General features: G+C 36.6%; 1 protein-coding gene across 2 annotated transcripts in view; it reads left to right on the top strand.

The window, feature by feature from the left end:
• The window catches only part of LOC143258480 (neuropilin and tolloid-like protein 2), a 118,065-nt gene extending 107,861 nt beyond the window's left edge, over positions 1-10,204 (top strand). Inside the window, exons 8-10 of one of the 2 annotated variants that reach the window (XR_013032313.1) lie at positions 4,820-4,945; positions 6,799-7,673; positions 9,372-10,204. Coding sequence is in view for 1 of the 2 variants with exons in the window: in XM_076517528.1 (XP_076373643.1) it covers positions 4,820-4,945; positions 6,799-7,496 (824 nt within the window). In the remaining variant the exon portion in view is untranslated. Of the gene's footprint in view, positions 1-4,819; positions 4,946-6,798 lie in introns of both variants that reach the window. The other variant, XM_076517528.1, reaches the window with a different exon arrangement.
• The last annotated feature ends 7,809 nt before the right edge of the window (positions 10,205-18,013 follow it).

Here is an 18,013-nt window from a genome sequence, read left to right as displayed (position 1 = left end):
AGGCCTGCATTATAATGTGACGGTTAATCCCATTATTCGTTGGTAAAAGAGTAGTCCAAGAGTTGGCGGTAGGTGGTGATGACTAGCTTTCTTCCTCCTAGTCTTACACTGCTACATTCGGGACGGTTAGCGCAGATAACCCTCGTGTAGCTTTGCGCGAAATTCAAAAACAAACTAGAAAAAAAGAGAAGAAACTGTCAAAATAAATGTTATTGTTTCTAGAATATTCACGCAGAGCTACAGCAACTGTTACCTGCACAGAGCCGTCCCTGCTTTAAAACATACTGCAGGAGAAAAACAGGTAGTCAACAAAATCTACTGTCAGTTCTCAAAGCTTTTTTTTTTCTTTTACCTGAACGAGTAGTGGGAATTGACTGTCATTCTCATAACGTATCAATAATCCCAAAGAGCGTAGCGGCAGCGTGCCGTAAACCATAAACCCTCGGCTATATAGCCCGAGCACGTAACTAACCGGACCACACTTAAAACTTATTGTTAATGTAGGGTATAAGAAACTCCACGAAAGTTTCTGTGATCTTGTGTTCATCAGTTTTATACTGGATTTGGTCTTTCTGCAGTGAGTTCATCACCCCACAATAATACGCCCACTTTCAGCAACCTAACTCTGTTCTGAAACTATTCACATTATTTAATGTCACTATCTCCAGGGCCTCGCGCGCGTAAAAGAGTAGTTTAATTTCCGGTTTAAAAATCGCGTGGTTTTACATGCGCAGGAAAATGCTACGGACCAATCAAACGTGCTGTCTGTATTAAAATTCTTCGTTTTAAAGATTATTAAGAACCTGGCTTGACAGCTGTCAAGCTGGCATTTATTTAACCTTCAAAATAAATTACAATCACAAACATTCTTTAAACAAATTTATATCTCAAAACAGACGATATGAATTTCCTGTTCTGTAATCACCGTGCTGTAGAAAGTATCAAATATGGCGTCTCAACAATGAATTTACTATATTTGCAGTTTCTTCATTTTCGACATTAGGTTTAGGAGAAACATCATAACTAATGGTGAAAGTGTTACGGGTTTGTTTTGGTTGTTTTTTTATGGGTTAACAATGATCTAATTGTAGTCACTAAATATTTGATTTGACCGTTTTTAAAGTACTAATAGTACAAGTTCGCACTCAAGATGATTTTCTAGACGTCGATGGAGCACGAGATAGACAAGACGTCGCAAAATTTCACGTTCTCTGCAATGCAAGTGGATTATTTCAACAATCTTATTTACCTAGTTATATTAGTTTCACACGAGACCAGGAAGAGAAACAAGGGACATGTTGCAGAAAGGATTTTACTCGTATACCTAAGTACGCATCTCTAGGCCTAATGCTTATAATTAAAACTTATTAAACAAAAATTACACTGGTGGCATTGTAACACTGTTTTCGTGAACACAGTATTGTCTGGTTCTTTAGAAAGTTACCAATTCGCCACACCCTCATAACGCTTACATTAACATGAATCAAATTTACACAAGATTACCATTTTTAGCCTAACAACCGACTTTCATAACTTGCCACTTCTAAAGCAATAGGCTACAATACTGTGATCAATTTTGAGTCGCAGTTCTATAAAGATTTGTTAATACGCTGATAATTAGTACGGCGAATTCAAAATCGCATGACGTCATTTTATAATATAATTGTTCATTCGATGGTTACCCACGCTCCTAAAGCACCAGCTCCAAACATGCTCGCCCTTTCAGCCGTGGAGGCGTTATAATGTTCGACCAATCCACTATTCGTTGGTAAAAGAGTAGCCCAAGAGATGGCGGTGGTTGGTGATGACTAGCTGTCTTCCCTCTAGTCTTACACTGCTAAATTAGGGATGGCTCGCGCAGATAGCCCTCATGTAACTTTGCGCGAAATTCAAAAACAAACAAACAAAACACCAGCTAGGGTTTTAACCAGAAGTTGCTATCCGCAACATTCAATAACACGAGAGTCGAGAACACGTAACCTCAAAATCTGGAGTCAATATTGCGACGATTCAGAACACGTAACCTCAAAACCTGGAGTCAATATTGCGACAATTCAGAACACCTAACCTCAAAACCTGGAGTCAATATTCCGACGATTCAGAACACGTAACTTCAAAACCTGGAGTCAAATTGCGACGATTCCCAGACTGAAATTTCTACATTTTTTTTTTCTCAAAATTTCCATGGAAGGATAATTACTAGAATACACAACATGTTTTATTGATGTGTTCGATAGAAAGTTCTGACTAGATACAAAATATCGAAAACAATAAAGCGCCATACAATTTTCATACAGACTTACATATTTAAGTAGTTATATAAACAAATAAAAATTTCTCAGAACTAAGAAAAGAAAGTTATATTTTGTAACCCGCATCTGTTGACGTTTGCATCAAATTATCAAAATTCCCAGCAAGTAAATAACAAGTAACTAAAAATCCATTTTCCAATTTGCTAAAATAAAGTATCATATATTTTCATGGTCTCTTATCACTAGGTGATGTCCTTATTGCCTTCCCCCCTTCATACCAAAATGTCTCGCCCCTCAGCCGTGGGGGCGTTATAATGTTTTGTTTCATCCCATTATTCGTTGATAAAAGAGTAGTCCAAGAGTTGGCGGTGGGTGGCGATGACTAGGTGCCTTCCCTCTAATCTTACACTGCTAAGTTAGGGACGGTTAGCGCAGATAACCCTCGTGTAGCTTTGCGCGAAATTAAAAAAACAAAAAAAAACACTGTTAAATTAGGGACAGCTAGCGCAGATAGCCCTCGTGTAGCTTTGCACGAAATTAAAAAAAAACTGTTAAATTAGGGAGAGCTAGCGCAGATAGCCCTCGTGTAGCTTTGAGCGAAATTCAAACCACACGTTATTCCTTTTGACGGGAACAAATATTTAAATTTAAAACCGTAATAAATATACGACGTTTACACAAACAAGCACGTGTATCTTGACAACCACAGAATGCTTTTAAGCTTTAGAATCAGTTAATTCGTTGATTAATACAAAGTTTAATGAAAATAATGTAAATGTTTATAAGTACTAAAATGAAGTGTATTTGGAAATAATTCTGGTCTGTTTTATTTCTTATTCAGAAGGGTCAAAGGTATATCAGAGTTGTGTTGATATCACATGATTATCACGCATGATATACACGATGTATATGTGGGTTTCGTATTTACATAAAATGTTAGGGGTACGAACAATATCTCACCAGGTTTTGGAAATTGGTCAAAGTTTTATCCAAATATGTCATACTACCTTTTTATTTATTTTTATTTGTGAAGACATCTTGAAAACCTTCTTTCTCTCTTTCAAAGAGAGAACTTAATTATGTCAGAAAAATGACTTCAAAAGAGTGTTTGTTCCCAAGTGAGACTCTAACGAGTTAGATTATTCTGTTTGGTGTGTGTTGATTTTCGCGCAAAGCTACACGAGGGCTATTTTAGCAATGTAAGACCAGAGGGAAGGCAGCTAGTCATCACCACCCACCGCCAGCCTTAGGGCTACTCTTTTACCAACGAATAGTGGGATTAGCCGTCACATAACGCCCCCACAGCTAATCGGGCGAGCACGTTTGGTGTGATGGGGATTCGAGCTCGCGATCCTCAAATTACGAGTCGAGTCGAGCGCTCTAACCACCTGGCCAATGTCGGGCCTATTTTTATTTGCTACCGACGGGTAATTCGGTGATTATAACTTGTATTTTTCAAGATGAGAAATTAGACACTGTTGCAAAAAATCAATGCTTTGTTACATAAAATTCGCATCTCGTTGGAAAGAAATGGTTCTATTTCAATAAAACAATTGTCAAATACACTTTTTAGTCGAATACAAAAGACTAAAAATTTGAAAACTGATTTAAGAATTGAAAATACATACTTATGCTAAATTTTGTATGAAAACATAAAAAATATGACGATTAAATGTACGTAAAGAAAAACTTACAGGAACTGCCCACAACTGAAACGTCATTAAAAAAAAACGTTCTTGTATATTTGTAAGTTAGGGGAAGTTTGGTGGTTGACTTCATCTTATTACCACATTCAAGTCTTATAATTTTTCAAGCAGTATGCATATTTTGATTTATCAAAGTAACGCCATGGGTTTGCTAAACTTTGTATTTATGAAGGTGAGACCTTATCCGTGATCCAAAATATGTAAAGAGACGGTATCGAAAGTGTTAGGCCTAAATTCTAATGTTTAAACCTTATTTATCTTAACGTATTATAAATTTCAAACAAGTGGATTTAAAAAAGTGTTAGATTTAAAGAATTTCTTTACTTTTCAAACTTGAATGTTTTATTTCCCAATTTTTCGGTGACTTCACAAAAATAATAATTTTCGAATTGAATCTTACTACGAAGTCTGAAGGCTCCTAACCCTAAAACATCGATGTTCACTATATTTATAATCAAGCCAAAACTCGCATCTAACTTTCTCAGGTAATGCCGAGGGAACACCAAGTAAAATAAATATAATTAATTTGAATAAATATCAAATTCATTGTTTATTATGTTTTGCTAGAGTATTATAAACGGCTCCAATAAAAAAATACATTAAAGTAACTCAGTTTACTAATAGCAAAACATAATACAGTTTCCAGTGTTCCAAATCTAACTTCCAATCGAGTACTGTGTTCGGTTTCGTATATAATTATAGAAGCATTGAGGGAAAACGTCTACAGAAACGTTATATGTTTATCGTGGTAAAAATAAACCGCTCTAGAACACATATATGTGTGGTTGTTTGTGTATTTCGTGGTTATTTCCATTAATATATTAGAAAATTAACACGATTTCGAAACATTTCTCCCTTCAGAAGAGTGTGACAAAATCAAAGAATTCGACTGTGGAGACGGAACGTGCGTGGATCAAGCCCTCAAGTGTAATGGACACTTTAACTGTAAATACCGATACGACGAAGAGGACACGATATGTTCCGTTGGTCAGTATATAAAAGCTTACTTATTGCATTACTGTACAGGGTGGCCCGTAAGTCCCTACCTATCCATATGTTATTATGTTCTATTCAGTTACGTATGTATTATAAATTTGTTTCTTTTTTTTTATAGATATATGGCCGATGTAAGCCCATTTATACTTGAACGTAATGTGACATAATTGTCGCATAGTACCGATAGTAGTTTAATTCCAGAAATAACCAGTTGTAACAAGTATAAATCAAAGTTTTAGTTAGTCGAGGATATATCCAATTGCAAAAAATTGAGCCTTTTCGCTATTTTCAGTAAACTGGTTTTTAAAATTCGGCAGCAGAACTAAAATACCTTTCACAAAATTTTAAACTGCACTATTAATAGTGTCGAAATAATATTTTCAGGTTTTACTTTATTTAATTCATTTTTAGCCTCCATATTTTAATCGGGTTTCAACATCCTTCCGAATGTTCCCGAAACTTCCCGACCTTTACGAAGCTTGTGCACGCCATCTTTGATGTCGAACGTTTGCGAATTTTTTGAAAGCTTTTAAACCACTATAAGACCAAGTAATTATACAACAGAATTATGAAATATGTTGTTTTTTTTCTAAAGACAAAGGCAGATGCATGTGTGTGTATTTCTTTTCAGATAAGTTCACGTGATCTGGTTTTTGGTCTTTCTTTATCAGGGTTCTGAATTAACCATGCTGTTATGGTTATGTGTATCGAGTTATCTTGATAATCTGTCTTTTGGCGGTTAAGTTCACGTGATCTGGTTTTAGTCGTTATTTTACCAAACTATTGATTTATCCATGTTGTTATGGTTACGTGCTTTTTTTTAGCGTCTATAACGTAAATGGCTTTTACATTTTGCACGTGCATGTACATTTTGAAATTCTTAACGTTGCTGTAGCTAAAAAGCTTTAATAACATAAGTCACGTGCCTCATTCGCGCTCGCATATCTCCAGTATGGTTCCTGAACTTATGTTACGTTATTAAAAAAACACAGAAATGTATTAATGTTCAATAATTTACAAACATTATAGCGTATCTCTTACAGGATTATTGCAAGGGACGGCCACTGGTTAGAACGCTCGGCTCGTAATATGAGGGTCGCGGGTACGAACCCCCGTCACACAAAACATGCTCTCCTTTTCAGACATAGAGGTGTTATAATGGACGATCAGTGCCACTACTGTTCGTTGATAAAAAGGTGGTCTAAGAGTTGGCGGTGATGACTAGCTGCCTTCCCTTTAGTCTTACACTGCTAGGTTAGGGACGGCTAGCGCAGATAGCCCTCGTGTAGCTTTCCGCAAACTTCTTAAAATAAACATGCAGGAACCGTCTTCCCTTTTTATTGTTCATGACTTTATGAAGAGACTTAGTATTTTGTTTCTTAAAAACAAAACCATAGAGTTAATATCGGATTAATGCACAAGCCATCTAGGGCCGTGGCCAAACAGGTGCCCCGCCAGTCACCTGAGTAAAAAGAAATATGGTCCGTAGAACTAGCAGAATAATGACAAGGGTGGGTCGTTATCATTTTTATTATTGCCTTAATCAAGCCCTGAAGATCATCCCTACACAGGATTCCTGGCAAGAAACTAATAGGTTGTGGTCCAAGTGTGAACATTGTTTAAGTTTTGCTTTATATTAAGCACAAAGCCACACCACTGGCTGTTTGTGCCACTGGATGGAACCGAACCCGAATTTTAGATCTTTACCTATTAAACTGAAACGCTTCCAAATAATTGTGGCGAACTGGAAAGTAATTACCACAAATAAAATTAACTCTTTAACCGTAAAAAGTAAAACGTGGAAATTGCTAATCGAGGTTATTCTTTCTTTTCCCTTCTGTCAGGGTCCACTGCCAGCGTGGTCTTGTCCTCGGAACACATGATTATTATTCTGGTGGTGTTCTTCGCTCTGGTGCTTGGAATGTGCTTGTCAGTATCCATCTCCTGTTACAACAAGATAAAGGAGAGGAAAGAGGAAGAACAGGAGCTTAGGCTACGTCGTTCCAAAGACGTTTCGATAGAGACAGGTCTGGACCAGAAGGTCAGTGGCTTAGAAAAAGACCTGGGGTCAATGAAGACCGTTCACAATACCAACGTAACGGTGGAGTATCGAAATAATGGAGGCGGGGTGGCTCAAGAGGAGAATGAAGGGTGTTACGTTCCGGAAATAGACCTGTCTACATATGACGAATATCCTAACGGTGGCTCTTCGGTGGCCAGGGCAGCTGACCACTGCCCAAGATCTCCGCCCACTAGACAAGCCGCGGTTACAATTCTACCTGATGGTAGCCAACACCATCCTTTCTGTAGTCACCACCAGAGGGGTAGTCCCCCACTTCCCCCGCCTCCACCGCCTCCTCACCTCCGCAAGCCCAGGGAGGAAGTCGATCCCTTGGAGTGTTTTGTTCTCACCGACAATCATTGCCCTAAACACAACAGACTAACAACTATTGGAGTTCAACCAGAGCTCACAGAAACAGTGGTCGAGCTCTACCCTGACAGTCCAGGGGGTTGTCGTCACAGATACGATCACCTAACATGATACTGCGTTAAGCGTAGATAAGTCGACCGTTCGAACCTCAAGTGGCCGAGGTTCGACACCAGTGCGCGTCTATTCTAAAGGTTGAATGTCGCCAGCGGGTCTAGAACTACTGGTCGGCACGTGCCAAACAACTGATCTCTTCAACAAACTGCCTATATCCATGCTGAACGAGACTCGGTAATATTACGTTTCTGCAAGTCTTAATTTGAAAAGAAAGTTAGGGTGACAAATCATGCTAGTGAGTCCCTGTACCCCACTCTTCTCTAAATAAAGAAAGTTAGGGTGACAAATCATGCTAGTGAGTCCCTGTACCCCACTCTCCTCTAAATAAAGAAAGTTAGGGTGACAAATCATGCTAGTGAGTCCCTGTACCCCACTCTCCTCTAAATAAGATTCATATTTGGTACCCCCACCCCGCGGCAAAACGGTGAGTTTGAAGACTTATAACGTTTAAACAAAAGGAGGGATACTCATGGTGGGCGCAGTATATGATGTAGCTTTTTTGTTTAGTAACAAACAAATCATATTTAGTGGTTGATAGGGAGAAAAAAACATAGATGATGCTCAAATAACGTGACCTAAAATATTGTATTTGTGCTCAATATTCGCTCTGTAAAACTCGTAATTACCAACACTTTTAGTAGTTGATAGTTCGCTAACTGGTCACCATGTGAATACAATTAAAGGATAAAAAATAATATCCCCCCCGATTCGATTTAGGATACGACACCCGAGACATAACTTGATTTCGACATGCTATCTCTTGTTTAGCGAATATTACTTGCTAGTCTGTGTAGGTTAAACACGTGCCTTTAAGTCATTTCTTTTGTCATTTTGTCTTCTAAACGTTTTGGTTTCTAGTGTTTTCACAGCAGTTGTACAGCCACATGCATGAACCCTACATTTGTATTGCGTAAGTACTGAATTTCTAATTAGGCTCTTATTATTATTATTGTTTTTGCGAGGTCTCTGAATTTTGTTCTTGGATTATTGTTTGATTAACCAAAACACACAAACTTCATTAATGAAACATGTTTCAGTATCAACCTACTATGTTGTAAGACATTAGCATCAGGCCTATTAAACTATACATTCTTAATGTAGTCCTTTAGGCCTAATACTGATGTTTCATAAGTATAATTTTAAAGTCTTCGACGGCTTGTAAAATTAAAAGGAAAACACCCCTAATTATTTGTGTAATAAACAGCTTATATAAATATTCTGACCACTACAATCACGTATTCTAAAAAACTCTAACGTAAAAGATAAACTAGCTTTTGATCTTTTTAAAAATAAAAACTGGGTTTTATTTAAAGCACTTTAATTATTTGTGTAAAAACAAACATCTAATTTGGGGGGATGTCCCCCCCATCATCACTCCTTAGAGTTGGCTATGTTTTTGATGTTGGATCGGCACCATTCCATATCTTTCTTAAGTGTTTATTTTAAAATTAAAATAACCCGGAGAAGTGGTAAATTTTGACTTCAAAAAATAGGTTCTTAGTTTTAACTTTGACCGGAATCTAACATTTAACACAACGCAAAAAGAAGTAGCTTATTGGAAATCGTTTGAAATACCTCGCTTCATAAGCATAATATTCGAGGGTCAAACTTCCTAAGACAGTGGAAAGCGAGAACACTTCTAAGTCGACGTTCTGATGCCATGAAGTAAAACCTGTGGAAAGCTGTTTTTTAAACTGCACACACTCAAGACTCGAAGTCGATTAGCCTCCAGGTTTAATGACCAAATACCCTGAAATTAGAAGTCATTGACACTTAAAGATAGTATAGTCTTAAATTCGAACTACTGAAGTTGAGATTAAAAGACCTAGTCAGGAATTTGAAACAACTGAAATTAATATTTATATTTTATAGATTCCAGCACTTGAAACCAATGTGAACCTAAGGTTAAAGATTACATCTAGCCTTCAACATGAAAACATAAGCTCACGATTGAAGTCTGTAGAAAGGTTAAAAAGGCTTCACAAGGCCACTCAGCTTCAAATATAATGCCGAGGATTCTAGGTTGTAAGGTGAGATCTAATCTTGAGGTCATGAAAAACATCATGTGTGTATTCTCGTATTTTGAAGAAGACAATCTAGGCAAACATCTTCAGTATTTTGTACCAAGTAACCGTACAGTTTTCTTTAACAGGAAACATCATCACTATTTTGTACCAAGTAACCGTACAGTTACCTCTAACAGGAAACATTTTCAGTATTTTGTACCAAGTAACCGTACAGTTACCTCTAACAGGAAACATCTTCAGTATTTTGTACCAAGTAACCGTACAGTTATTTCTAACAGGAGTACTAAAATCTCTTCCAGGATTACCAGCTGTAAGGTTGTTTAGGTCAAAGTTATCAAATAATCTTACCAACACTTACCCCAACTGTTCCCTCTTTCTTGGTTCCAAGGTGAGACAGCTGTGCGCCTATGGACTTAAACACTAAAATCCGAGGCTCGATTCTCCACGACGAATATGGCAGGTAACCTAATATTGGCTTTCCTTTTGAATAAACAAACCAACGTTCTTGTCGGTATTACTAGACGCTAAACGTTTTCATTTTTTTCTTTCTTGTTGCCGTGAAACAATCAAACCCAGAATCAAGAACTTTCCGTACAAGTTAGTGTTTTGTGTTTGTTAGTTTATAGAATTATCTTGCAGAAATTTCAGGCTGTTTTAATAAACAAACTTTTCCGAGAACTGATAATAGTGTGTCATGCTTTGTTCGAATTCTTCACCTGTTTAAAATTATTACCAACAACGTTAAGTAGTTCTTTAACTTTCACAAATCGATACAAATATCTTTCGTCAACAATAATTCAAATGCCTGTGTGCATGTCCGTTACGAAGGACTTATTTTGTTCTTAACTGTATTTCTCTCACACGTTACTTTAATGTATGCTGTTCAATTTAACCCGCTTCTACGGTAAGGTGCAGATGGGGTTCGAGCACGTGCTTTAATGCTCTTATGGCCGTAAAGGACGCTTTTTTTTTTCTTAGTCATAAAAATTGTCCATACCTACTAAAACCCACGGGTTGAGTGTCCACATCGTGCTTAAAGTGAGCTATTAGTTAAACATTGAATTGAAGGACACACCTGTGCTTGTAGAACTTCACACTAAAAAATTAAATTGTATTAAGTGTTAATAGCCAAACATTCAGTGCTTAGTTTTCTATAATAAAGTGTGTATAAGAATACTTCAAGTAGTAATAAAAATAACATGTTTGCTACTCGCTTCCTTCTACTCTAGCTTCCCCTAAAATGTACCCCCTCCACTTCAAAAGAAAAAAAAAAAGTTTTGCCTTATTACTCTCGAAAGTATAAGAAAGAACTACAAAAAAATAAATGAAATATTCTGAAGAAGCAGATACAGACAGTGAGTAAAGGTTGAACCCACGAAGGTCAAGGTCTAACCTTTCCACCACATTGGCGGAAGTTATAAGAACTTCAACCAATCAAAGTTTAGCATTGAGTGACTAGAATGTCGCATCTTGTTTCTTAATTACAATAATAATTTACTGCCTTGTTTCCATTAATTAATCACTTAACGTTTACTGATTTACGACAGAATTTTAAAAAAGGCCATCATTAAATCTTCGAAAGTAAACAAACCGTTATGTGATTGTAGACTTCCGCGTGACAACAAAACACCTCTAAACCTCTTGAATGTTTCCCTTAAATCCGACACCATATTTCTAGAAAAAATACGAACTTGTTCCAACAGAATCAATATCTTTACAGAATTTTCCAACTTCCTCTTAATTAAGTGCCCTTTTATGGCATGCTAAAATAAGTGTTTAATTTGCGGGTCTAATCTATACAAAGTTCACCGTAACAACCAAAATCTTGCGTTCACTCTTATTCAACATTATCGATTCAAAGCTGTTTGTAAGGACACTTTAAACTTATTGCTACAGCCATATGAGATGTATGAAACCTACTGTTGCGTCTGTGTTAGTCATATGGCATGTGTGAAACCTACTGTTTCGTCTGTGTTAGTCATATGACGTGTGAAAACTACTGCTGCGTCTGTGTTAGTCATATGACGTGTGAAACCTACTGCTGCGTCTGTGTTAGACATATGGCGTGTGAAACCTACTGTTTCGTCTGTGTTAGTCATATGACATGTGTGAAACCTACTGCTGCGTCTGTGTTAGACATATGACGTGTGAAACCTACTGTTTCGTCTGTGTTACAATCATATGACATGTATCAAACCTGTTGCGTCTGTGTTAGTCATATGACATGTATGAAACCTACTGCTACGTTTGTGTTAGAGTCATATGACATGTAATAAACATACTGCTACGTGTCTATTAGTTATATCGAAGTATTTAAACCTGTTGTTACGTCTGTATTACAGTCGTAGCATCGGATTAATCTCACTTGAAGCAACTTCAATTGTTTATTGTTTTGTTCTTATTTAGGCTTAGTTGAAAACATTAAAAGTATGGAAATAATATATTGAAAGTCTATTCTTGTGTTATAAGAACTGATTTATTCACTAGTTTCTATTTAATACGCTCCACCTATTGTTCAATACAACCAGTAGTTTGTGAAGATACGGCGAAACGTGGTGGTAAAGATATAAATCTCGTGAAACTAACAAGTTAGAATATTCAATGACAGCACCAGGGCTTGTAGACTCCCCTTTTTAATCAACTGTCTACTGTCGTTAAATGATTGTCTTGAAAAGTGTCAGATTCCTAGAACCTTCCATACGTTCCTTCCAATTGTGAAGAGCGCACAGAATATTATCTGTACTTACAGAACAATATCTCTTCCGACGAGTAAAAATGGACTTCATTCTCCAGGGAGGACGGTAACAGCTGGTAACACGAGAAATATATTTCCAATCTGGTCAAGGAACATTAATAGGACGCTGCCTAATGTGGTTCTTGTTACAGAAAGTAATACGTTGATGAAAGACACAACAATCTAGATCACTCGTTGTTTATGTATTATGCTCGTACAGATTCAAGTCTTCTAAAACCTCTATGTTTGACTTACAAAGTGATGTCTTGAAATCCTGTATATCTTTAAATATATATATATATATAGGAGTTTATAACAGCTCGGGTCTTACACCTACCGAGTTGTTGTTTATTAAAGTGAGTTCATATCGTCTTTCTTTCAAGATTTAAGCTTATAAGAACACGGTGGTTCAGGTTGAGTACATCTATAGATCGGAGTCTGGACAAACTATATACAATACAGTAAAAGAACAGAACATCAGTTATAAATATTCCGCTTTGGCTGTGACGTGGATACGAAAGTTGTGCTATAAATTTAAACGTCTACAACAGAGAACAAGATAATACACAAAGTTTAGGGTATTGATTGAACACTTCACTTTCATAAAGTTTTAAAAAAAATATCTGTGTATTTCATACTAGTTCTACACTTCACGTAATTAAACTGACTATAGAAAACCATTTGTAAGTACACCTGTATGTGTGTGTGATGTTTTAGCACAGCGGACTATCTGCGCTTTTTCCTCTGTAGGAAATCTAACCCCGAACTTTTAGCTTTCCTTAAACTTAGCCCTCTTCCCTTAGTGGCACAGCGATACGTCTACGGACTTCCACCGCGAGAAACTGGGTTTCGATACTCGTCGTGGGCAGAGTAGATAGCCCACTGTGTAGCTATATGTTTAATAACAAACAAACCGTAAACTTAACGTAGATTGAATGAATACATTTTGAAGTCGCTTTAAATGTTCTCTACCAAGTAATAAGCCCCCCCCCGTGATTTAGCGATAAGTCCGAAGCTTACAGAGCTGAAAATAGAGTTTCGAAACCCGTGGTGTGCACAACATAGTAGTCCATTTTGAATATAAACAAGTGCCTGACAAGTGTTTTTAGTAAATGTCTGGGTAATGTACAACATAGAAAAAAAATGACCGTATTTTGCCATATGCCAAAAGTGAGTATTTGCCTGTGACGTATATGATTTTAGTTGCACGCGTGACCTAACTGATAGCGTGGGTGCCCGAACTGTGAATCCGATAATACACCTGCCTCAAAGACGTGGTCTTCGCTCAGATATAAGATGTGACACTGTCACTGAGAATATTAAAAGTCCTTCACAAAATAGAATCAAAGTTGTTTAGCTCGCTCCTGGATGCTCGTTCCACGTGCTGCTTCCATTTAATTGGTAGAGACGTCGAAGTATTATCCATTTCAGTGTGGTTGCTTTATTTAATGTACCGATACATAAGAACCACATCTGTTTCAGTTTTAATCCAATTAACTGTGTTGTTTTCACAGCATACTTAGAGTTTTAAAATGTCTTATTATTACGTGAAACCTGACAAACAACAACTTTCTGGTTTAGAAGCACCCTGCTCGTACAGCGGTAACTCTACGGACTTACAACGCTGAAATCAGGGGTTCCATTCCCGTCGGTGTGCTCAGCAAATAGCCCGATGTGGCTTTGCTATAAGAAAAACACACACGCACACAATGTTTTAGAATGTCCTGTGATAACGTGAAACCTGATAAACGGTAGCTTTCTCTTTTATAATGTCGTGTAATTTTAAAATAGTCAGACGGATAAAGATTCTGTCATATTTTGAAATGTCTCGTGATTCTAATGTGAAGCCTGGTAAACAGTTTTCTTGTTTCGAATGCCGCAGTACCATGACTAACAGCGCGATTCTCCAGAATATTTTTAGACGTAGCAAGCAGAACAAGTAACAAGTTAATTACTGGTTTAGTAACTCTTTGTTCCTGTACCAATGTAAGAATTCAGAGACAGAAAATAAAGATAATAGGGTTTCACAACAAAGACAACTGTTAGTCTTGTGAAGTGGATTACACAACAAAAATTCCCGTAACGTTTTAAAAAACTTCTATTATTTCTCACTTGAGGCGCTAGTAGCAACACGACACTTGATGCTACAGAACAGCAGACTGAAAAAAGTAAAAAAACTTTATAGATGAACTTGTTACATGTCAAACAAACGTTCCGAAATGTTTAACGTATGTAATATAAAGGTACCAGCAAAATAAAACAAGTGTCAATATTTAGATCGTTTATTTAAGTTATTATACATTTAGAGTGAAATCAGATAGTAAAGAGTTCTATCAACAATAAACTGATAAATCAATACTAAGAAGGGAGTAGGCGTGGCCTGATAATTGCCTGCCCAGACAGTAAATCCAAAATAATAATGGTTCATTTCCTAATACCACAAAACGCACTCTGCGCTTTGGAGTCATGAGCCCTCTATAAAATAAACGTTGAATCCCCACTGTTCGATCAGATAAGAATAGTCCAAACGTTGGCTGTGGGCTAGCTCCATTTCCTATTGTCTATCAGTTAATAATTAGGGGACAGTTATGTGCACATAATCCTTGTGTAGTTGTACGTAAGCTTAGGCTAAACATGGTAATATCTACACTAGTATGTGCGGTATTAAAAATAATTCCATGTTATTTATAAATTTACTTATCACCAGGGTGCGCTAAGAACTAGTACTTTATGATTTAATTGATTCACGAATTTGGTTTTAATTAAGAGTCTATATTAAACTTTCCTGTAACATTTGAATGCTAATAAGTCGTTATGTGCATTAATACCCCACCAGTGGGCGCTGCTAAAATAAATGCGTATTTATTTGGAGTTTCTTTGCCTTTTGAAAATTTCGCTATTTAAGTAATAATTACTATTTCCAATGTACAAGACAAAACAGCCTTGCAATTTTGTTCACTTTTGTTTGTTTCCTTCAGTCACGTGACACTTCTGTTACCTCAGAAACAACGATTTTTTTAATATAATTGTGACCTCAATACCAATATGGCCAAGTGGGTTAAGGCATACGACTCGTAATCTGAGGGTCGCGGGTTCGCATCCCTCTCGCCCCAAGCATGCTCGCCCTTTCAGCCGTGAGGGCGTTATAATGTGACAGTCAATCTCACTATTCGTTGGTAAAAGAGTAGCCCATGGTGATGACTAGCTGCCGTCCCTTTAGTCTTACACTACTAAATTAGGGACGGCTAGCGCAGATAGCCCTCGAGTAGCTTTGCGCGAAATTCTTTGAACAGAGAAAAGATATTGTTGAATTAAGCACAAAGTTACTCAATGGGTTATCTGTGCTCTGCCCACCACGGGTATCGAAACCCGGTTTTTAGCGTTGTAAGTCCACAGACATACCGCTGAGCCACTGGAGGGTACAGAGAAAAGAACGTAAACAATTTGGTTTGTTTTTTAATTTCGCGCAAAGCTATACGAGGGCTATCTACGCTAGCTGTTTCTAATTTAGCAGTGTAAGACCAGAGGGAAGTCATCAACACCCACCGCCAACTCTTGGGCTACTCTTTTACCAACGAATAGTGGGATTGACCATCACATTATAACGCCCCCACGGCTGAAAGGGCGAGCATGTTTGGTGCTACGAGGATTCGAACCTGCCGTAAACAACTTGGCTGTACTTGACTATACTATAACAGAACTCGAGCTTTGTCGTATTATAAAGAATTAAGGTTATCGAAGTAGAAGTTGCTGCTATCGAAGTATTACGTCACATACTCTACCAACTAATTAACGTTAACATTGAAATTCCTTTGTTTTGTTTCCATGGTTCTTCCTTCACGAGTTCAGTATTATCACGAAATGTAGTGTTTACTGTTTGCCTGATTTATCTTTTTCGTGGACAAGACAAATTAACGTGGTTTCTACTACAACAAACAACCGTAGATTGTATTATTTCTATATTGTTATAGTTTACTGGTCGATCACTTTGAAATTTTTAAAGAGCAATGGTTGATAAAGAAAATAAATGTAGCAATATTTTAATTCAGAACTGATAAAACGATACAACAAAAGTAACTTTAGTGTCCATTGTTTTATGTGTATGGAAGAGACGAGTGGCGTACAATTAATTACAGCAGTCTTTTCATATTACTTTTAAATGAAAATAACCTAAATTAGATAAGCCTCAATGAACGTAAATTCCATTGAAAACTTAAGAAAAGAAAACATACACACACGAATAAAGAAACGATAATATAAACAAAATCTAGGTTTGGATGAAAATGCCATGCATCGGACATTTCCGTTAGTAAGTTTCAATGACTTGAAAAATGTTAGGCTAAAACACGCAAAAAAAGTCTTATTCGTAAACGCAAAGTCTAGTAAAAGAAATAAAAAACTACCATCATAAATATAACATTAAAACTGAGACAGTCTATTGTAAAAATATGTTTTTTGACTGAGAAAGATTAGCAATTGAAGGTTTCGTGTGTTTTCAAGTTAAAGGATGGTTGAATTCTGAAATGACACCAAATTAGATGAATCAACATAATTTCTGGGGAAAAGGGATTAGGCCTAACATTTATGATAAACTATCTGAAATGGCACCAAATTAGATGAATCAACATAATTTCTGGGGAAAAGGGATTAGGCCTAACATTTATGATAAACTATCTGAAATGGCACCAAATTAAATGAATTAATACAACTTCTGGAGAAAAGGGATTAGGCCTAGAATTTATAATAAATGTATCTGAAATGGCACCAAATTAAATGAATTAATACAACTTCTGAGGAGAAGGGGTTAGGCCTAATATTTCTAATAAACGAATCTGAAATGACACCAAATTAAACGAATTAATACAACTTCTGGAAAGAGGGGATTAGGCCTAAAATTTATAATAAAAGTATTTGAAATGGCACCAAATTAAATGAATTAATACAACTTCAGGGGAGATGGGATTAGGCCTAACATTTATAATAAATGTATTATTTTCTTAAATAAACAATAGTTGCCTCTTTAAATATAGAGAAAAAATATGTTTACATTATTCTATTGTATTGTGTACTAGATAATATCCATCGGTGGACCTGCAGTAAGTTCATGGGTTAAAAACGCTCAAATCTGGGTCCAATTCTCTACAGAAGACACGGTAAATAGTCTAAAGTGGCTTTGCACTAAAATGAATGTATAAACAGTTCATGCATTGGATAACAAGACTATGAGGTGTGTAAATTAGAAGTGACAAAATTTTGTTGTTTTTTTTCTCTCTTTCTTCAATGTGAATTTTCGAAAAAATTCAGGCTAATATTTGAAAGAGAATGGGTATATAAGAAAACTAAACATCTTTCTGACGTTCTTTCCATATTTTTAAACTTAAGTATTATTTTAAGTTGACGGGAGACTTAATTAGACTTCCAGTAAATCAATGTGATTTTATTTGGTTATTTTCAAGCACAAAAAGCTACACAATGGGCTGTCTATGTTCAGTATCGGGTATCGAAACTCGATTTGTAGCACCATAAGTCTACAGACCTAACTCTGAGCCACTTGAGAGGGAGTCGTAAATTAGTACTTGTAAGCCTAATTCTACCAGCTGAGCAACTCTTGGCCTAATGCTGGTTTAACCTGTGACACTTTTAAAAATTCACGTTATTTACATCGGCATTTTACTGATTGAATACTTGTGTGATTTTTTGTAAAACCAGAACTCATGCGGATGATGAAAAAATTATAGTTGGATCTTTCTTTT

The sequence above is a fragment of the Tachypleus tridentatus genome, chromosome 1, assembly GCF_004210375.1.
Source record: "Tachypleus tridentatus isolate NWPU-2018 chromosome 1, ASM421037v1, whole genome shotgun sequence".
Taxonomy (NCBI): domain Eukaryota; kingdom Metazoa; phylum Arthropoda; class Merostomata; order Xiphosura; family Limulidae; genus Tachypleus; species Tachypleus tridentatus.
This window is presented reverse-complemented; position numbering and strand designations above follow the sequence as displayed.